The 16,249-nt window shown below is 40.1% G+C and overlaps 1 protein-coding gene across 2 annotated transcripts in view; it reads left to right on the forward strand.

The window, feature by feature from the left end:
• Nucleotides 1-15,702, forward strand: part of DIP2C (DIP2 disco-interacting protein 2 homolog C (Drosophila)) — a 155,134-nt gene extending 139,432 nt beyond the window's left edge. For both annotated transcript variants that reach the window (XM_009329878.1, XM_009329880.1), the window contains exons 32-36: nucleotides 5,513-5,570; nucleotides 6,675-6,749; nucleotides 8,093-8,267; nucleotides 10,087-10,210; nucleotides 15,088-15,702. In XM_009329878.1, the coding sequence (XP_009328153.1) occupies nucleotides 5,513-5,570; nucleotides 6,675-6,749; nucleotides 8,093-8,267; nucleotides 10,087-10,210; nucleotides 15,088-15,340 (685 nt within the window). In that variant the 3' untranslated portion in view covers nucleotides 15,341-15,702. The remainder of the gene's footprint in view (nucleotides 1-5,512; nucleotides 5,571-6,674; nucleotides 6,750-8,092; nucleotides 8,268-10,086; nucleotides 10,211-15,087) is intronic.
• The last annotated feature ends 547 nt before the right edge of the window (nucleotides 15,703-16,249 follow it).

Here is a 16,249-nt window from a genome sequence, read left to right on the forward strand (position 1 = left end):
AAATAGGGCTGGAATGAAACCAAAGAGACCATCGGCTGTTTCATTCTGCCACGGAAAGGCTATGGACAAGGAGGGGACTTATATAGAGTGTATTTTCGATATATATTAGGTTATATGTGCATCACATCGTGTCTGGTTTCCTCTAGGTTTTGTTGCTGAAGGTTTTCCAGAGTGGCAGCATCCCAAAACAGCTACTGACTTAGTATTAAAGAAACCAAAAAAGCTGGACTTCCAAGCTGGCATGACTGCAAAGTGACATGGTGTGAGAACAGACAGCTCAAGACAGGAGGAAGGGTCGGTAGGGAAGACAGGGAAGTAAGAGCTTGAGATGATGGAAGGGTGCAGTGCTTCAGTGCCCAAGCCTGGCTAACAGCAGATGCTGGCACACAGGCAAGGAGGAGGAGGGCAGTTACCATGGCTCAACTTGTGGGAATGGCTATAAAAGCATGGAAAAAATTCAAGATGTGGGGTTTGGCCAAGTGTTAGGGTAAAAGGCAAACTCTTCATCTGAGTTATATTTAAAAAGAAAGGGGACAGTGGGAAAAACTCCTTTGAATTGGACGTGGAGAGCTAGTTAGAAATAACAAGAGGAAGCTGAGAATGGGTCATGCCAAGCATCGCAGAGTAAAAAGGTTCCTGACTATGAAATACATTCAGCTGAGAAATAAACTCTGAAGGGAAGTGGAAGAAGCCCCATCATTTGAAATACTGTAACAGGAGTAGACAAAGCACTCGAAAGTGCACTGCAGGGAACAGTCTTTTTTTGGCAGGGAGTGAGACTTGGATGACCTCATAGCTTCTTTCCATCTCTATTAGAATCACAGAATCCAAAGTCTTTCTCAGAGCAACAGCACAGCCGGCTTTGAAGGTTTGCCCAGTTTTGGCATCGTAACGTTGGTTAGTACCACTCTGCACGCTCCAGCCCTTGCAGATTCCCAAAGCAATAGTTAATAGCTCTGCTGACAAACTCTCCGATTAGTGCAAAATACTAGCAAGCTGTGGAATATATTTTGGAGAGTTTCAATCACCGAATGGACCAGATCTAAAAAGGAGCATAAACAAAATTTGCAGTTTCATGTAAGAGAGTTGGGCAGAAAGATGTTGTTGCTGTATTTCGAAATCCCCGTTGCTGCACAGTGATTACAGCGCCCAGTTAGTTATAGCTTGCCAGTTTTCATTCTGAAGTCAGATTTTAGTCCTACTTTTCTATAGTAAGTGTTTGATTTAAAGGAGATGAAATCTGTCCAATGTATTAAATTGTAACAAGAAAAGACATTTAGCACATACTGGTATTGTAGCTGCATTCCCTGTTAAATCCCAGTAGCAGACTTTGAAACATAGGCAGCTTTCTCAACTGTACAGCTCCAGTCAGAGATTTTTTTAAGAAAAAAGACTAATTCTTAGGAACCAGTGAAAAATTCTAAAAATTATACTCTCCTATACTGTACTACGTAAATACTACAGATTCATTGCATATCATCATTGCTTATAGCTTTGTAATAGTGCAACGGTTCTTAAACATCTTTTGCCTCTCCTCTTCAGTGAGACATTTTGGTGGGAGAGAAGCTCTGTATCTGCCCTGCATTGGGTCACTCATTTATGTTTACCCTCTCAGCCTGGCTGCAAACCACCAGAAGGTGCAAAAGTAGCTTTCACGCCCAAGGGCAGCATTTTTCTCCCATCCACTTGATTTTCAGGCTCTGTGCCCAGGCTGGCTCTACTGCCATGTTCTCCTCTGCCCTTCCCAGCACGACTCGAAGGCAGCCGAAAGCAGCGGGAAGGCTCTGTACTTAGTTTGTAAGAGACTGTTTTCACTCCCAACAAAGAATGGCTGGAGCACTGCAGAGAAATAGGACTTGCTCTTTCTAGGCCGCTGCTGTCTGGGAGCACATTATGATTATTTGTGAATTTGGAGAAGGTTTACTAACATTGTCCTAAGAAGGCTGTAAGGAGCCGTGGGTTTCTTCGCCAGCATCACCTGGGTAATTCAGAGGCGTTGTTTTTCAAGGGTCTGATGGGCCCTGTGCTCTGCCTTTTTACCTTGCCTGCCAGACCAGCCTTGATAGTGATGCTGCTCACTCAAGAGGGAAAGCGAAGAAGTTTTCAATCGTGTCTGCTGTCTGTGTTTGTCAGTGGAAAAATGGAAATCTCTCGGGGAAGAGTGGGAACAATTGAATTATTTTATGCTGAGGCACAGTAAAACTCATTTTAAAAATTATTGCCTAATGTCCATAATTTATTCACAGTACTAGTCCCAGTAGAGTTAATAAGACTGTTACGCACTTAAAATTAAGTATGCACATAGGAGTCGGTAACATCAGAATCTAATGTTTTACTTCTGTTTTTTTGAAATCTCTTTGTGGCAAAATATCTTTTATTATTTCAGAGTTGTTAGAGGTTTAACAGCATGTTCCCAAATGCATTGTGAGCTTAGCAGAAACTTTTTAAAAAGGAGTCCAAGTTTTTGAGCGCTAACAGGGCCCTCGCAGAAAACCTCCAGGAAATGCCGTTTCTATGTTTAGTGCGCTGCTGTGATAACTCTGTAGGGATGTGAGGCGGAAAGCACAGAGTGGGAGAGGTTTAACAGAATTGGAAACCAAAAAATTGTGCCTTCTAGATCGTCATGTGCTAAAAAATCAGATGAGGTTAAAGGAAATAGGTGGAGAAGGAAACTAGAAGAATATGCTAGTGATAATAAGAACAAGGTGGGAAGCACAGATGCTGAAAGCAAAGAGGAAAGAGATGGTCAGATTTATGAATGTTGATTCATATCCAGTAGTCACTTCATTGACTATTGAATGTATAGCTTTATTATGTGTGATTTCTGCTAGGCCTGGACTTCAGCACCACTTCACTGAGGCATGTCTTAATAACGGGAAGGGAGCAAAAGCCAGCAGTATCTCTGGGCAGCTGGACAGCTCTGACATACACTTTTCCTGCCCCAGAGGTTTTTTTACTACTGTTGTCCAAATCAAATTCCTTTTAAACCGATCTTAAATTCAAATAAAGTACTTCCTGACCTTTGTTACACCATCACTCTTAGCAGTGCTTATGGCTGAGGCTTTTTTAAATGGTCTCTTTTTTAAGATTTCCTCTATTTGACAAATATTGGTAAATAATAAATAAGATAACTCTCTTTGTTAAAGGAGATAACAGGTGGTTGAGATGATGACTAGTTCTTCTAAGAACAGCTACCTGTCTACAAATACATATCTAAAGATTGGAGATGTCAGTTGTTTGGAAGAACTCAGTTAAAGGCATTTTCTATTTCTACACTAATATGGATTTTACAGAACAAAGACATATATAAAAAGACAGAAATGTAGGTATTATTAACAACTGTTTTTTGCAGTATTTGATTTTGTTTCCATATGCACAGAGTTATTTTTAAAGCCTTTGCTGCATACTCCTAAATACCTATGATTTGGCTTGCCATTTGAACAGCAACACAAGTGTGGCTTGTGTAGACATATCCTTTATAGAGTAGCATTAATTTAGCCTTGCATGTACACCTTATAGTGAAGCTCCTGTGGCCTGGGTTTCTGCTGCCCTGTATCTGTGTCCCTGGTTGAACAGATGGATGTTGTAGCTTCACTGCTTTTGCTGTGAATGCAGTGGTGTCCCTACTGCTCTTCAGCTGGTAGGGCTGGGAGGCTCAAGAGAAAATGTTGCAGAAAACACGGGCACGTGTGCACACCTGTAACACAACAGAGATTTAAGAGAGCAATACAGTGCAAAACAAGGACAGTATAACATTGCAGGTAACACACGGAAGTGGTAATTAGTGCTTCAGGCTCTGTCTGGGAGTTTTGTGGCGGTTGAACAAATGTTGGAAGGTGGTTCCTGTTACGCACCTTGCAGGAGAGCAGGTCAGGCTGCAGCTGCCTAACCGTGCCTGCTCCAGGCAGTGCCCCTTGTAGGGCACTTTACATCCTTTTCCTCTCAAAATGACTTGGAAAAGCAGTCTGAAATTGCTGGGTATTTGGGTTGTATCTCTTTCTGTTAGCTTAAGGAACTGTTCACACTGATGTGCAATGCCTCAGGGCTTAGCCCTGCCCCATCCATCAAGGTTGAGAGACTTCCCAGAACTGCAGATAAAACACTATTCACTATTCCTGCCTTGACCTCAACAGTCCCAGCTTTTATAGAAGACTTTTGGAGCAAAGAAATAGTTTGGGTTTGGTTTTTTTTTTATAAATCATCTTTCCATCTCCTTTATCTTTATGGGCTGAACTTGCCAAAGCTTTGTTCTTCTCCAAAGGGACCTCTAGCTGAGGTCTCTCTGTGTCTCATCCCTCCTTTCCCAAAGTGAGCACTGTGGTACTCCATCTATAAAAAGACCTCAAAACAGTCCAAAAAAGATCTGTCGAGACTGCTCCTAACAGACTGCAGTTTTACGATCAGTTTAACCGGGATCCAGTTCTCCACCCATCTACTCCTAGCTATGTCTTCCTCTCTTCTGAAGTTTCATCTTTACCTTTTACAGGGTTGGTTTTTAGGCATCTTGTGTTGTTTTTTTTCTTTCTAATCACAGAGCTGAGGGGAGGAAAGAGGTAAGAACAGCTCTTTTGACAGAAGTCCAGATTTAGCTTGGTTAATTGGATTATGAAAAATGTTCAGGAGTGGAAAGTTTAAGGTTTTCATGGGCTGTTAGAACTTTTAAGTTATCTCACTTAGGATACACAAATGGCTAGATGTTACCAAATTTTCTTCACCATCTACTGGCTGAGATCATCAGCTATTTTAGGACTTTAAAGTCTCTTTCATTCTAAACTGCTGAGTACTTTTCTAAGGTTAAATGAGGAATTTCCTTCCAAACCATCATACTGCTGAAGGAGAGCTGCCATTTCTGTTCCTTTAGTGGGAAAATAAGTTACCTAAGAAAGGAAGAGAGAGGACCAGAAAGCCACACTCAGAGAAAGGGTCTGACCTCAGCAGTAATAACATTTTTCATTAAATGATTGGGTTTTTTAATATTAAAATGTTTATCAACCACTGTCTATTGAAAATAATTAAAAGATTGCAAATGCAGATTTGAAGCTGAGGCCAGGTTATAAGTTATTTCAATATGACTTTGATTTTAACTGTTAGCTACTCATGGAATGCGGTTGCTCACTCAGCGCACATGCTTTTGTGTCTGTGCCCTGGCATTTATGATGTTCTTGTGGGAAATCAATATTTTAGATCCCTCTTGTTGTGAATAAATTTTTCCATGGAATCCCATTTACAAAAATGTATCAAAAACAAATAAAAGGCACCAACTGCATTTGAAGAATTTAATATTTAAGAAAAAGTTCACACATGTCTTTCTTTCATTATTTTCCCAGCCGTAAGTGTTGACTAAGATTAAATATTGGGCCTGATTATGTTCTACAGGATATAAGCTTCATCTGTTTCAAGGATAACGTTAATCTCTGCGACCATTACCCATTCCTTTTAGAAATAAATGTTAATGAAAAGCAAACAAATGCAAATGTGTATTATGCATATTATTTTAATATGTATTTTACAGAGTTCGTTTAGTCGAAAGAGGATCTCCACATAGTTTGCCCCTCATGGAGTCAGGAAAAGTAAGTACTGAAAGAAGATTTAAACATACCTTTTCTGGTGAATATTTTCAGTAAATTTCCATTTCTGTTCATTTTTACTTGAATGTAGTGTTGAGGAAGGCTTTATCAGCTGTGCAGACTGAAGACCTTTCTTTACTGTTGAGGTTACAGCACGATGGTTGTAACTGATGCATTACTGCTCTCTCAGAAGCTGTACCTCCCTCTTTTATGCAAAAAGCATTTCCTTCTTTTACACAAAAAGCATTTCCTTCTTTTATGCTAAAAGAAGGTATTTCATTCTCCACATCTCACTCTTGAAACAGCCGACAAATGTGCCACTAGTGAAGGCAGTTTTATTGATGTAGACCCACCTCCACTGAGAACTGGTCTGAGATTACCAACGCTGTACTCACAGGCTACTGATCACCTGCAGAGGGACCGTCCCTGGTGGGTGGCATCGCTGTGGGGACAGGGTGAGGACACAGGACCGGCATACAGAGATAGGAGTGCTGCTCTCAGCTCTGTCCCTAGCTGCGGTGTCTGGCTGTGTGCCAGTGACCGAGGTCTACTGCTGAGCATGCTCTGCCTTTGGGAGAAAGGAGAGGTGTCATCTAAAGCTTTCTAACCATAGCTTTGCAAACACTCATGGTCAGAGGATGCTGCCTTTTCTATTTTAGGGTTTAACATCTGCCCACCTCTGTAGTGGTTGAATGTCCATCACATGAAGTCATTGGCAGGGGCTTTTTCGGGGGAGATTGCACGATGCCTCTGGCTTTCTTTTTGTTTCAGGCCAAAGTTTCATGTGGCTAGCGTGGGGTTTTTTTTTTCTATTCTAGTATATACTCTCAGAGAGACTTGGGCCATTTTGTAGGATTTTTGTATTGTAGGTGAACATTTGATTTCTGAGGAGTTTTTAATGATGGAACAGCTTTCACAAAGAGGTTTTGTAGCATTTCCCGAACATCTCAGAATTTATTACATCTGTGGACTATTTTAATTTTTTGTCTTTAACTTTTTAAGGATTTCTTCTAGTTTCTAATGAAGGTTTTTTGGGGACGAAGAGTCAGCGTATGATTGCATAAGCTGCTATCTGCTTTCTTGCTGCCTCATGTTTTCTTTCAATAGATCCTCCCAGGAGTACGTATCATTATTGCTAATCCAGAAACAAAGGGACCCTTAGGAGATTCTCATCTTGGTGAGGTGAGTCATGAAAACTTAACCTTTGTATGCTCTGAACTAAATTGCAGAGATACAGCTATCATCGGGTATGCCAATGGTTTCCTATAATATGTCTTATCAAATGCCCGGTTAAGAAAATTGTGAATTCTACAGATCTTTATAGTATATAAAGTGTGTAGCATGATATTTGTATCATTATTAAAATTGTTAGTAACATACTTGACAAACACTAATAATAGCTCAAGGTTGTTAAAAAATGAAAACAAATCTGCTGTTTCTAACTGTATACTTGGTGCTTCACTAATTCTGATGGAAACTTATGAAAAAATGAGTTTATTGGTTAGTCTAATTTCAGCTAGATGGTTTTCTAGTGCTATTCTCTTTATAATCATTGTGCTTCAACGCACTGAAGTACTCTCATTAGCTGAGTTGAGCAAGGCTATATGTTTTTCCAATTTATTTTGTGTTTCAAGAGAGAGAAAAAAAATGTTATTTTCAATGAGCAATTAAAGATCTACTTAACAAAATGAAGAATTTGCTTAGTCATAATTAAAACTACAATCTAATTTCTGAGATTCATAGGATCATAGAATCATAGAATGGTTTGGGTTGGAAGAGACCTTAAAGATCATCTAGTTCCAACCCCCCTGCCACGGGCAGGGACACCTTCCACTAGACCAGGTTGCTGAAAGCCCCATCCAACCTGGCCTTGAACACTTCCAGGGATGGGGCATCCACAGCTTCCCTGGGCAACCTGTTCCAGTGCCTCACCACCCTCATAGTGAAGATTCACCTGTAAGATTTCATTATTATGAATCGTAAAAATTTCCGTGATGCCTTGAGTTAGATGAAATGAATTCTTCTCCATAGGTGAAGGTCCCTGGCCTCACCCTTTAAAATAATCTGTCTGTCTGGTGCTCATGGAGGATGCCCTGCTGGAGTAAATGTACTGAACCCAACCCAGGGCAGGGGGGGCGGGGCTAAGGAAAGAGCACTGTGGTCTGTAGGCTTTTCTGAAAATTGCCATAACCAACAAACCTCAGAGCTAGCTGAGCCATTCAAGGAGGCTGTGCAGGTCATTGGCTAACTTTGGGCCAGAGGGCTGCAAGGCCTATGTCCTTGCAGCCGTGAGTCCAGCGTCCCTCTCCAACAGGCACGGCTCAGATCCGCACGCCGACTTCAGCGAGGCTAGATTGGGGTCTCTCTGCCTGAAACTGGGTCAGTTATGGGTTCAGAAACCAGTGTTAAAAGGCATTATAGTATTATCTAGCTATGACTAAAAATACTTGCATCAAGAATTTTCAATAATGCTTCATTCTGGAAAGCTACCTTAATTAATACCAGTATAATTGCTTTTAACTTAGATATGGGTTCACAGCACTCACAATGCCAGTGGGTATTTTACCATCTATGGAGATGAATCTTTGCAATCAGATCATTTTAATTCAAGACTCAGCTTTGGAGACACACAGACTATATGGGCTCGAACTGGCTATTTGGGGTTCCTGAGAAGAACAGAACTCACAGATGCAAACGGAGGTAAGAGCTTTCTCGTCATCTAGGTCTATGCACATAATTTGGATTATTTTGAGGCTGACACCATGTCTCTTGGCCTGCGCTACCTGACGTGTTCAGTCTGTGGAACCTGTAGAACTGCAAAAAAGCCTTAGTTAAAATAATCAGAAAATAAAACAGAGGGCAAGATTTCCCTACTGAAACAGTTGCTTTTCCTTATAAATCCCCCCCACCGGTGACTTTTTGGCACTGTTAATGTGCCAAGTGCTTCAGCTTGAAAAATATGAAATGCAGCTTAAAATGCTGCCATTTGTTCTCGCAGTCATATCCACAGGAATGCATTCGTGCAGATAGAAAAAGCCTTGTTGTGAGTCTGAGCCCTGTCCCTCCTGTGACAATCACCTTCTTTGATAATTCCTCTATTACAAACTTATTTACAGAAGCTGTCCGTTTCTCAAATTTCCCTGTCTTTAAACCTGCGGGGACGATTACTGAAATGTAGTACAAGCAGTAGCCTGCAGGAGAAGCTACGGGGTGTTTGGGTTTCTTTGGGAACATACAGGATTTCATTATTTGTTTTTATGACATTCCTTATCTCATGTACACATGTAAGCAAACCAGCAGTGCCAGGAACACAAAGTCTCTGCTTGGGAAAACATTACTTTCCTGTGATTTTTGCAGAGCACAGTGCCACGAATGGTGGCTGGCTGAGGTGGCAGTCGAGGCTGTTGGCAAAGTATGGTTTCTAGCAATGCTGCGAGCACCTCCAGGAGCGATCCCAGGGCCCCGGTGTCACTGCAATTAGAATAGCAGCTATTCAGCCAAAGAGTGAATTAATCAAATCTGAAAGCATTTTAGTAATCACTGTGGATTACGACTGCTGCCCATGTCCTTATGTTAGCAACTTCCTGAAGAGATTTACTTTCAGTTGCACAGGCTTTTTTCATTTCATAATGATAGGCCAGCCTTGAGCAAATTCAGGATTCTCTGAGGGTATTGCAGCTTAAGCATCCAGATGGCTTAACTCTTCTCCTGGCAAAGAGTTGCTAAGTCTCCGTTCTCCTCCCACTTTATCTCCCAGGGCAGAAAGTTCTCTGCCCTTTTATACTGGTAGAGGTTATATTGCCATTACATTACCACCATGCAGCTATCTAAATTAATGTAAAAAGAGCCGGTTATCTGCTTTTAAGTCTATTAGAGAATATTATTTCCTTTATGGATAACATGCAGTTGTTTATTATCAGCCTAATATCTTTTTAAAAGTGTCATTTCAGCCTCATTTATTTCTTTAGTCAGTAAAAATTTGTACTGTAAGAGCATTACGCTTCAGAGTTTGCCATTTGTCTGAATGAGCAATTTGCTATCTGGCACATAGCACGTATTTCTAGTTTATTGATAAACACCTTTGTAATACACCTTAAGCGTTGGTACTGACCATCTCAATGCTACTGGAAGAACATAATCCATACTGTTAGGGTCAAATCCATCCTTTCTCTTTCAAAAGAAAGAGAGAGAAACAAGGAGCCTATTGTCTATTTAGGGGGCCTTAAAAAAGAATGAGTCTGTTCTGCATCCACTTGGGAGAAAAACAGGAATTTATGCCACTGTCTTTGGATAAAGACTTCCACCTTTCTCTTCTTCAAATGGAATAGTGTTTCCGCTTTCCTTTCTTCGGCTTCCTGCTCTGCATTGCACTTCAGCTCAGAAATCACTTTGGGGTTTCAGACATTCAAGGATGGCTTATAAATATTATAATTATTTTACTTATTTATTAATGTGAACATTTTTGTAATTTAATGTACTGGAGCATAGAATCATTAATATTTTTTTTCCTTACAACCAGAACGCCACGATGCACTTTATGTTGTGGGTGCATTAGATGAAGCCATGGAGTTACGAGGGATGAGATACCATCCAATCGATATTGAAACCTCTGTAATTAGAGCACACAAGAGCATCACAGAATGGTAAGGATTATATAACACCAGGGCCCTTATATAAAGCTGAAATATCTATAATGTCTGGGGGTTTTTCTTGGATATTGCAATTGATCCAGGAAATGGCCTGTCAGGATGGTCACAGGATTTATAACCCAGCTGTAAATATGTCCTTAGGACGAAACTTTTCACAAACAGATTTAATCAGGAAGGACTGTTTTCTGCTAAGATCATTCAATATGCTTCTTTTTTTCTGTGGTTTTAAGTACAAGTGAAGGATTAAACTTTTAATTTGAGAGAGCCAAGCAGCTCTCAAGTAGGTCAATAGCTGTTTCTTGGAGTTCGAGATTTATATTCTAACCAGGAAAAGCAAACCGGTATGAGTTCAGGCTTTAGGAGTGTTGTTATTAGAAGGAGTAAGCAAGCAAACATTTCAAATAAATGAACACACTAATAAATTTTATTAGTGAACACACTGTTACTTTTGAATTGGTTATTAATAAATCAAGCGGTGATCAAATCAAGGTCACAATGGAAATTGAAGCAGTAAATCAATGAGTTAATAATGATGTTGTCTTAATCAATGTATCACATCATCAAATGCACATAGCAGGTAATCATTTCTCGAGGCCGACATGAGAACAAATTGCTTTTCATTATTCTTGCATCAGAAGACTGAGTCAGGTAGTTGTTTTGTTTTGATCTAACCTCAGCTCAGCTCTTCTCCTTTCAACCAAAAAGAACCTGTCACAATAGCCAGAGCAATTCAGCAAGTGTAAGACGTGACTCTTCATTTTTCTTTTCAATCCTGGCTGCAACGGTGTGGCCTGGAGCAGTAAACTTAACAATGAAGCACAGCAACCAGACTGGTTTCTTTAGTCAAAACACCTTGGTTTTTTCTTAAATATCTGCTAAAATTAAGGCAGTTGATTGCTTGGCTGACTGTAACTGAGGTTTTGCCTTATTGCCTCCTCCCTAGAGCATCATCTCTGCTGGTATGGTGGTCTTGTGCCAGCTAGCCATTACATAAGGTGGCAGATTCTGTGTCCTCATACAGACCAGTGTGAACACTTTAAGGATGCTGTGAAATTCTCCTTGAAAATGTGTCAGATCAGTATCAGCAGTGGATGGAAAGTTTTTGGATCAAGCTATTTAGGCACAGCTCTATTGTAAGATGGCCACAGATTCATAAATCGATTATGTTCAGCAGTACCTGTTTGTCAGAGATTTGCGAGTCCTCAAAGTGTGAGCTCATGGGCAGTGAATGAAGTAGCCATATCACACTGCAGAAATGGTCATCATTGGCTTCAGTGGCCAAAAATGCTTATATTATGTTCCTTTTTTCAAGACCACTGAGAGCACTTTGAGGATCTTTTTCCTTCCATTATCATGGAAATCCTGAGTGGGATAGTGGCAACTAAAAAAGGGTTGGAGTAAGCTGGGAGGACCGAAGAAAAAGGCCACTGAATTTCTGCAAGAAGGTAGAAGTACATGCAAATAATTCTTGGTGCCTTAACTCTTCCCAGTAGTTGGGTGATAATGTACAAGGCACATGAGCGAGATTTCAGACAACACACTGTACTATTACTACCCTTTGCCCAAAGGCCAAAATTGAAAGCCTTCAGGGTTGTTTTTTCCTTGAAAAAGAGAGGTAGCTGATGAGTTAGATGTTTCTCTGAAGTGGTCCCTTCAGAAAATGGACATAGAGTAGTTCAGAGCAACAACATCTGATTTGCTCACAGTTCCCAACCTCTTCCTAACCAGTGCTCTGCCTAATAGCTCCCTCAAGCCACCATCATGGAGTTTTCATAGTCCTGACTGTCCTTGACTTTTCTCACTTCTCTTTCAGCTTCTCCTAGAGATCCTCCTCTTGTCTTTGGGAAACACCCCTTGACAAAATAATCGCCAGTAAAATATTTCTTCTTATATATATTTTGTATATACCTCTGGCATGAGCCTCTGTTCTTGCTGGAGGCCACTGTTGTTTCGGTTACAGTGACCCATTAAGCATTTAAGTGCCTCAGTGCTTACTGCAAACAAAAGGTACTGGGTATGTCCAGTTGATAGACTGTAAAAATAGCCTCAGCTTCCAAGAAACACATGCTCATTTGGTAACATGTAACACTATTGAGGAAAGCGGTGACTAGTTGACTGACATGTGATCCTGCTGTGCAACTTCTGTCATTGAGGATCAGATCTAAAAGGTCATTTAAAATTATTTTTGTCTCTTAAGGAATTTTAGCACAAAATCAACAACGTCTGACTCTGGACCTCCTGTGTCTCAATACATAACAAGCAAAAGAGTGGCACCGTCTGTTTTTATTGTGATGTATAACTACACCAGCCATTTTTGAAAGTGTTTTTTAATACTGCAGAATATCTTGAGAAATAATGTGTGTGTGTGTTTTAATTAAAGCACGTTGTTGACTCATTTCAACTTGAAACTCTTGAAAGAGGAATTTGCTAAGAAGTGGTTTTCTCTTTCTGCATAATGACAAATAGGTAAAGCTACACAAGATATTTGGAGAAGACGACCATTACGGGCCTCTTTCTCTGGAGGTGTTTCAACAACTTCCTTGCTTTTTCTGAAGCATTTGGTGGGATGGAAGCAGCAGGAGGGGCCATTCCCAGCTCAGTGCATTGGCTGTGTTGCATGTCTTGGGTGTGACATCATAATTTCTTGAGAAAGTGCAGCTTTCCTGGGTCCCTAGTTTTTTGGAAGTTCTTTTTTCTCCCTCAGGGCTAGAAAATTAATATATTCATAAGTGATACATGTATCTTCATCTCAACTGGTGGGAAGACAAAGGGCAATATTTCCTTGTACTTACAGCGGTCACCAGTGAGTTAGAATCATGACATATGAAATGAGTTTTAAATTAAATTGAAACCCTCTTAGGAGTGTTGACGACTCTAGGAATTAATAGAAGCTTCCTGAAAGCTTTGGGAATCAATCTTCTGAACTCAGACAAACTAACTTCTCCTAAGCCATGTTTTAGGGACCTGCTCCTGAATCTTGCTATTAATTGCTTTCCCAAGTAACAAGCTAACAGTAGGTTTAAGGCATGGTCTCAAGTGCTAACTTACCTTTTAATAAAACCTCCCCAGGCTTTTTTGTTAAAATATATATTATACTAATTTAGATGTTTGTACAGCAATCCATAAAAATTCTAGGACCTCTCTGGAGATGGTCACCTGTGCAGACTGATACTTCACTTTGTTAATATTCAGCATTCATTAAAACTTCCTAGAATGTCTGTGAAAACATAATAACAAATTAAAATTCATTTCATAGCAGTACTAAGTCAAAAGGAGCCAGCACAGCCTTGCTTTGGCTGCCCATTAGGTTTCGAGATCAATAAGCACATAAGAATTCAATCAAATAGTACTTTGGCAGGATCTGAAAATGATTTTTTTTTAGTAGTAAGTACTTTTCTCCTAAAAATCCATTCTGTTAAGCATCAACATAGAGCACATTTTCATAGCTAACTTCTGGGCAAAGTAAGATATGTTTCCAAAGTACAGGGATTTTCAGAATTGTCTTAGTAGACTAAAACAGTACAATTCTGTCTTAATCAAGCGTTGACTTTAGGGTAAGTAGCTCTTTTTGAAGTTGGCTTACATACATAATATATTCTAACTTTCAAATGCTTATGTTCAAGAAAGTTCTGGGAAATTATCCCCTGATTTTATAAGGTAAAGGAGGGTAAAGTACAGGGCTTGATGTATTAGTTACATGTGTAGAATATTATTAATTATGCTGTGGAGTAAGTTAGAGGAAGAAATAACCATCGTCTGTGTCTTAAACACCTGCAGGGAAGAATGAGATTGCTCTTTGTGGATCCGAAGTCCTGCTAACCTCCTGTGAGACTTCAGAGGCTTTGGAGACATTTGAGATATGGGGAGGAGGATGGAGGGAAGCATACACAGACTTTCATACCCTCTCAGCCTCCATGTTTCGAAGGATAAATGCATTATCCTTAGTCAGAAAAGATGTCCAGTAGCAGAAACCAAAATTTACCTGCCTCGCTTCAAGGGCTTAACTAAAATTTTGGGGTCTTACAAAGTTCTTTTAGTAAATAGGAGATGCTGGTGATAATCATGTTCCCTTGACCATCTCACCCGTTAATAAGGAATGTAAAAACTCCTGTCCCCTTAAACCCAACAGAAATAAAACACAACCAAAATAAAACAGATGGAGACACTGCTTATTTCTGTATAAACCAATTGGTCCAGAAGAATCGTAGCCCTTTTGTGCTGAGCTCTGACCTGCCTGGACAGCAGCCAGCCCAATCCAGAAGGCATGTAGCCATGTTAGCCTAGCACCGTGCAAGTGAGGAAGCCCCCTCCCCAGCCACCCGGGGCCCTCTGTGCAGCCTGCAGTATGCCATGTAAACGTTCCCAGGGCTCCGCACCCCTTTGCTAGGCCGAGTTTATCCCAAAGATCTTTCAGCTCGGACTATGCTCCTGCTGTTAGTTTTGGTGCCTCCTCTTTTAACCCCCTTTGCTCTTCCAGGCTGCTCCTCAGAAAACCCCAGAGAAGGCACCTCCACCCACTCATCGCTCATGCATGCCTTCATGAACACAGCAGTGCTGTGACAGTTCTCTGGCTTCAGAGGGAACCGCACCTTGTCTTACTACCTCCTTACATGATGAGCAAGGACTAAACATGAATTTCTGTAAAGTTTAGCCCAATACTTGGTATTGCAGCAATATTAAAGTGAGAGCTAGTGGGGCTGTTCTGCCCCTGCCTGCAGACATGTTCTCTCTTGCTACTTACGCTTTGTGGTGAGCATACAGAAGGAGCCCTAGGAGTTGAAACAAAAGGTAACCAAGGTGGAATGAAAAGAGTAAAAAATGAAATGGGTAAAAAAACCCCACCACTAATACTGTTTTTTCTTTTGTTCCAGTGCGGTGTTTACCTGGACGAATTTATTGGTCGTTGTAGTTGAGCTGGATGGATCGGAACAAGAAGCTTTGGACCTGGTTCCTTTGGTCACCAATGTGGTCCTGGAGGAACACTATCTGATTGTAGGGGTGGTGGTGGTTGTGGACATTGGTGTAATTCCTATCAACTCCCGTGGAGAGAAACAACGTATGCACCTACGAGATGGATTTTTGGCAGACCAGCTAGATCCCATCTATGTGGCCTACAACATGTAGTCTTGTACCTTAAAGCTTCCATGGACTTTACTATAGATGTATAAAATTTTTTGGTGTCCACTAAAAAAGTGTGCAGATAAGATGCTGACACTCATCAGAATGGAACTGTGTTTCTATTACGACTTTTCAAAGCAGTCACGATTGGCAGGAAATAAAATGTGAAAAGTTTTCTTTTACCACTAAATTTTAGAAAAGAAGGACTATGGGGTAAGACCCTTCAGTGTGTTGGAAAAGCCCATTTTAAACTTTTTTTTTTTTTTTGCTTATTGGACAATACTGCTTTTTGAGTAAATGTGGCTTTGTATTTTACATTAAGTAAGCTGAAGTAGATTTTTTTTTTTTATTCTGCCCTCCAAATGGATTCTTTTAAAACAATTTGCATACTAATACAATTAATTGTTTTCTTCATTTGTTTTAATATGTCATAAAAAGCTGATGAATACAGATCCGTTACTAACTTAAGCCATTTTAGATCCCACATCTTAGGAAACTATGTAGTGGTACGAGGAGAATACCCAAAGTAGCACCTTTCAATTAGAAATCTTGCAGCTTTCTGTCGGAGATGCTGAAAGCCCAAAGGCCAAAGAGCCTTTGCTGTTAGCGTTAGAATGGAAGAAATTTATAAATAAGGTGTATTTCGGCAATGAACTTGCAAATATCTTTGTACTAAACTAAAAAGATAAAATAAGTTAACTACTTCTTCTGTAATTATGTACAAAACGTTTAATTTATTTTGATCTCTTTAGAAGTATAAAAGAGAAAAAACATTCAAGAATATTAAACTCTTGAAATGTTTGCTAATATAAAAACAAAGTGTTGTATTATCTTGAGTGGATAGTATCACATCAAATATATATATATGAAATATAAATTCACTAATGACAAAAGATTTTAAAGTTTAAAATGCAG

Source organism: Pygoscelis adeliae, unplaced genomic scaffold (genome assembly GCF_000699105.1).
Source record: "Pygoscelis adeliae isolate BGI_AS28 unplaced genomic scaffold, ASM69910v1 Scaffold238, whole genome shotgun sequence".
NCBI classification, from domain to species: Eukaryota; Metazoa; Chordata; class Aves; order Sphenisciformes; family Spheniscidae; genus Pygoscelis; species Pygoscelis adeliae.